Genomic DNA, 6,000 nt, shown 5'->3' with positions numbered 1-6,000 from the left:
GGCCACTGCTGAAATCAAAGTATGGTACGTCTTACAGGATCCGAACGGCCAGAGTTTCCCAGGAGCGTTCGTGAATGCCTGGGCCTTTCTGCCGGAAATGCGACTTCCTCACCATTCAAACCAGCAGCAGTTTGGAGGGGGAGGCAAAGCAATCTCCAAAACACCAGCGGCTCTGCGCATTTCACCGCAAAGAAGGAACAACCTATGGGGGAAGGTCATCAATACGCCTGCAATATAACCGAACTAGCAACAACTGCAAAGTGTGTGTGGGGGGGGGGGGACGCAGCATTAGACTGCCCGAAGGCACAAGAGGACCAGCGATTTCAGTCGAGGGGTGGAGCAAGAGCCGCCGTTGCCTCCTCAGCGAGCCTTGTGCGCCCACGGCTCCGGCTTCCGGGCGGCACTGGAGATGGGGGGGGGGGGGGCCTGGCTGCTTCCTCCGGCCCTTGCCCCACATTTGCAGCTGCTCGCACGTGACCAGGGCAGGGAGGGCGGGGCCAGCAGAGGCGCAAAATGCCCTGAAGCCCCTGCCCTGCCCTGCGCGAGGCGCTCCAGCCGGCCCATCTGGCGGGCTCCAGCGGCGCGGCGAGGAGCTGCAGCTGCAGCAAGGAGGGAGGGAGGGAGGAAGAGCTCGCCCGCTCGCCCCAACTCTTCCCCTGCAGCCGCTGGCGGCTTGTTCCTGGGCGGGCGGGCCGGCCCCTTGCGTGGCTCGACGGCTGCTCACCCGCCCCGCGAGCCGGGAGGAGGAGGAGGAGGCGGAGAATGGCAAGGCGGCGGGTCCCGTGAGCGCTTCCCCGGGAGGAGCGAGCAGGGGCCGCGGCCAGCCGAGAAGCAGGAATGGCCAACGAGGCGCTGCAGGTGAGCGAGGCGGGGGACGGGGGGCTGCTTGCCGCGCTCTGGAGTTGGCGGCGCTCCTCCGGCGGCGGCTGGCGCCTCTTCTTCCCCGTGCAGCCAGGCGGGCGGGCGGCTCCTGCGCCCTGCAGCTGTTCCGTCCTCGGGCCGGGGAGACGGGCCTGGCCCCCCAGAGCAGCCCGGAGCGAGTGGCCCGCCGGTGGGGAAAGTGGGATGGCGGGCAGAGATCACGTGGGGGATTGAAGCGTGGCTAAGGGAAGCCTTTCTGCCCCGCTGGGCATTTCTCTGCCTTCTTTGGAACTGCCGGGAAATGCATCCCCAACAAAATAGGAGTCAAGGGGCACTTTTAAGACCAGCAGAGTTTTATTCAGAACGGAAGCTTTCCTGCGCTCTCTTGCGTTCTGAATAAAACCAAGTTGGTCTTAAAGGTGCAAACTTGACTCCTGTTTTGTTTTACTGCTTCAGACCCACCCGGCTGACTACTAGGCTCTATTCTTCCCTAACGGTTTCCGACTGCCCAAGTGCTGGTCCAGGCTTGTGTGCTCTGCCGCTTTACAGTTTAAGCAACTCAAGGTGTTTGGCAAGCAGAGCATCTCTTAGATGAGCAAGATAAGAGGCTAGCGGCACCTTAAAGACCAACAAGATTGCTGGGGAGCTTTAATTCTTGAAAGCTTATACCCTGGAAGTCTTGTTGGGCTTTAAGGTTCTCCTGAATTCTAACCTTGTTCTTCTACTGCAGACAGACAGGGCCACTCACCTGGAACCACCTCTTAGATAGGAAAGGAAAGGTCCCCTGTGCAAGCACCAGTAGTTTCCGACTCTGAGGTGACGTTGCTTTCACAACGTTTTCACAGCAGACTTTTTACGGGGTGGTTTGCCTTTGCCTTCCCCAGTCATCTACGCTTCCCCCCCAGCAAGCTGGGTACTCATTTTACTGACTTCGGAAGGATGGAAGGCTGAATCAACCTCGAGCCGGCTACCTGAAAACCCAGCTACCGCCGGGGATCAAACTCAGGTTGTGAGCAGAGCTTAGGACTGTAGTACTGCAGCTTTAACACTCTGCTCACAGGGCTCTTACCTCTTAGATCAGCTTGCTGCCTTTTTTTGGGATGTGCTAGTGAAGGGCTTCCTTATTACACACATTTCTCATGAGGCTGCATCAGGTAGCACATCGAAATGGGGAGCTTCACCTGTTCTCAGTTCCCCTTTTGAAAAGGTGATTCCAGCGGCAGCTGATGATTCAGAATAGATATGAACTCTAGCCACCGTGTGTGAATGCAGAGCAGAAGGTAGTTCCTCTCTCTGTTTGCCTCTTACGTATTCTTGCCTCTTTATCACTTGGGGTCCTGATGACTTGCAAGCTTGGGAGCCTGAAGATCTGTGCTAACTTTGTAGGATGCCAAGGATTTTCCTAACTATTTCCATTCATGACTTATCAATCCTAGTGCCAGTTTGCTTCCCATCTATTTGAATTTGTTGTTTGCATCTTATGTGTACTCAAGGGAGTTCTCTTGAGATGAGCTTTACAGTAATGAAGAGACACTGAAGTGAGACTTTTAATAAGAGAGGCCTGTAGTAGAGCTCTGTGGGAGGGAGGACTTCCTATGGGGAAATTTATTTCTTAGACAAGCACCCATTGGGTACTGCTGCCTTGTGTTTAGCCCTTCAAATCAGGCCTGCTGTAGACTTCCAGGGGATGTTCTATGTGTTGGTATTTGTTGACTGTAATATTATAGAAGGGAGTTGCTGGAAATGGGGCTAGATAGTCTACTCTGGGCATTGGATTGTTTTGAAATATTTGGCATCTCTTCCCTTTAAAGAAAATGGCATCATGAGGAATGTGTATGGTCAGTTGCTTGCTTGTTTAAATTATCACTGCCAGCTAAAAATTGATGCTTTAAAACCATTCTTCCTTGCCCGACCAACTAACATCATTTCAGTTGTTAAAAGATATGGTACTGATAATCAAATCCATTACTGTCAGCTCTTTTACCTTGCATTGTCAACAGAGACAGTAAAATCAGATTAAGCTTTTACCCTGACACGGCATTTTGTATTTTGTTCAGCTGAAATAAAAAAACAAACACTAGTGATATTAAGCTTTGTGCTTCAGTCGATCACAGGGTTAAGAGGGTCCTTGCAGATAGCAAGCTTGAGGAAAGGAGGAAGAGGAGGGCTCACCTTGACTTGGAAGTTTCTTAAAAATTAGCACCCCTTGTAAACAATGTGCTCCATTGATAGTTAAGGCACACATTAGTGTGCTTGTGTGTGTATCTTTCTCTCAATGTTTGTTCAAAGAAAAGCTGACTCATGGGATGCTGCAGTTGGGAGTAGAGAACAGTGGTGGGGTGAGAGATGCTTAATCCTTCACTGTATGTGGCGGAAATAAACTATCAGGAAAGGGTTAAGTACTTTTCTGCTCTGGCCTGTACATCCTGATCTTGTTAGGGCTGCTTTTCAATTTAAAAAATTGCCAAGAGAATATTTAATGTCACTTTGCCCTGAGAGTATAAAGGTGGAAAAGAACTTAGATTTCTGTCTCGCACCATGTTATCTAAATTCAGGTCTTTTTTTGAGCAGGAATGCAGTTCCAGCTGGCTTGGTGTCAGGGGGTTTGGCCTAATATGCAAATGAGTCCTTGCTGGCCTTTTTTTTTTTTAATACAAAAGCCCTATGTGAAACAATAGTGATGTTGGGGTGTAGCCTAATATGCATATGAGTTCCTGCTGGGCTTTTTCTACTAAAAAATCCTGTCTAAATTCATAATTGTTTTTGTCTCATGCTGTTACAGATTCTTTCATTACAGACTTTAAGATTCTCAACATTAGATGGATTTTTGTCATTGCTACGTTATTTTAAACTTCTGCACTATGGATGTGTAATAGTCTTGTAGTGGGAATGCTTAATACTGGCTTTCTGTAACCTTCTGTAAACATGTTTATATGGTAAAGCATCACAAGTGGGAACTTTGCCTAACTTTGGGCTTGAACTGGCAACTCTCTTGCAGATTTTTCTGGTTTTCATAGTGCATGCTTCAGTTACATACCCCAGGTTTAGACAGAGCGATTAAGGATTTGGGCCTTGAGAGTTTGGTGTTTTATTTAAGAAATTTGTGCTAAGAGGAATGCTTCAGAAGTTTGAAGGCAGTGAGTTGTAATACTATGTAATAGTTAGGGATAAGGATGCAGTCAGTGCACACTTGCCTGGGAGTAAGCACCACTGAACAAAGTGGAGTTTCTTAGAAGAATGCACTGGATTGCATTATAAATCTTGTTTAAACTCAGCGGCGTAAGCATGCATAGGATCTACAGGAAGCACAAAGTGAAACTGATAAACCCAATTGGAAATGATCTCACTGAAACTAACATTGATCGTAAAAGCAGGGTAAAAATCGAATAGTGGGAAGTAACTGGGAGCCTTAAAGAACTATTTCAGTATTTGGAGCTTGCAAGTGCTTATGCTGCCTCCTCTCATTTTGCCCATTTGAGGAAGTTCTGCTGACTGTGAGGCCACCATGTGAGTGAAGCTAAGAGCATGGCTGAATGCATTCAAGTGGTTGGCTGTGATAGTCTGAACAACGTTTGAGTCCAGCCGCACCTTTAAGACCAACAAAGTTTCATTCATGGTATAAACTTCCGTGTGCATGCACACTTCTTCAGATACAATGAAATGGAAATTACCAGTCCATACATATAGGTAGAGGGTGAGCAGTAAATTAGCATACAGCCTAATGATGTTTAACAGATTCAAGAACCAAACAGGAATACCAAGCTTAGTTTATATGGTTACATATAAATACATGTGAGAATTCAAAGGCATCAGTCTTGGGCTACTAGTACAGTTTTGTTACAGCCAATGTGCATATTGGGATTTTATCTGGATTGATTTAGGTTAAGAGTTATACTGAGTTATACTGAGTTCTTAAAACCCCACTGAAGAGAGTATGGGAAGATACAGAAAGAAATCAAGAATTGCTAATATGGGCTTTCATTTTTCCTAACATCTTGCCTTTTTTTTTTTTAAAAGAAGGAATATGATGCTAACTATTAGTATACAATGTGAACCCAGAGCTCAAACACAATGGTGGTGGTGGGGAAATGGTAAATTAGCATACTTAAGGAGGATGTAAACTCAATGCTGTAATATGCCTTACTTGTGAAATTTTAGAGGAAAAATACATTTTTCTGTCTTTTATATCATCAGATAGTTTGTTTGCATCTGTTTGCACACCTGTGCTTCAGATTTCTACCATGCCATGTGTGAACCTCAAGGGGTATGCAGTTTGCAGTAAATGAAAAGCTCAGAGCACATGGAGGGGAGACCTATTCCGATTATTTTGTTTCCAATCCGATGAGAGAAACTGGGATTCCTATCCTAAAATTCAAGGATTCTGGCAGAGGTTTGATTTCAGTGACACCTTTCCAACCAACAAAGTTTTATTCAAGATATGAGCTTTTGTGTGCATGCACACTTTCTCAGGTACGTTGAAATCGAAGTTCATGCATATAGGCAGAGGGTGAACAGCAAATTGGCATACAACATAATGAAGATGTTTAAACAGATGCAAAGACCAAACAGGATTAACAAGCTAAGTTTATAATCACCACCATTTGTTTGGATTTAATTATGGGGGAACTACCTTGAAGACTGAGAAACCTGTAAGAGAACACTTCACCTTCCAGGACATTCAGTGGATGACCTCAAAGTAGCTGTTTTATTACAAAGAAACTTCAGGAACAGACTGCAAAGGGAATTACAACACTCAGAACACACACCAGACTTAACAAGAATATTGGTTTCTTAACTTATTACATATGCTACACTCATTCGGTCGTCCCCCTAGGGGAGGGACTGTGGCTCAGTGGTAGCAGAAGGTCCCAGGTTCAGTCCCTGGCATCTCCAAAAAAGGGTCCAGGCAAATAGGTGTGAAAAACCTCAGCTTGAGACCCTGGAGAGCCGCTGCCAGTCTGAGTAGACAATACTGACTTTGATGGATTTATTCAGTATAAGGCAGCTTCATATGTCCATATGTATTCTCACCAGGATGGGCTATAATATTCTTACATTCTCTTTTAGTCAGAGCTTTTTTTTGTAGAAAAAGCCCAGCAGGAACTCATTTGGATATTAGGCCACACACCCCTCAAATCA

The 6,000-nt window shown here is 46.4% G+C and overlaps 1 protein-coding gene across 1 annotated transcript in view; it reads left to right on the top strand.

The window, feature by feature from the left end:
- Positions 1 to 589: 589 nt before the first annotated feature.
- PKN1 (protein kinase N1) overlaps positions 590 to 6,000 on the top strand; it is a 78,833-nt gene continuing 73,422 nt past the window's right edge. Inside the window, exon 1 of the mRNA XM_060240707.1 lies at positions 590 to 858. Within this exon, the coding sequence (XP_060096690.1) occupies positions 838 to 858 (21 nt within the window). The 5' untranslated portion in view covers positions 590 to 837. The remainder of the gene's footprint in view (positions 859 to 6,000) is intronic.

Source organism: Heteronotia binoei, chromosome 5 (assembly GCF_032191835.1).
Source record: "Heteronotia binoei isolate CCM8104 ecotype False Entrance Well chromosome 5, APGP_CSIRO_Hbin_v1, whole genome shotgun sequence".
NCBI classification, from domain to species: domain Eukaryota; kingdom Metazoa; phylum Chordata; class Lepidosauria; order Squamata; family Gekkonidae; genus Heteronotia; species Heteronotia binoei.
The sequence above is the reverse complement of the archived record's forward strand: the minus strand, read 5'-3'. Positions and strand labels throughout refer to the sequence as shown.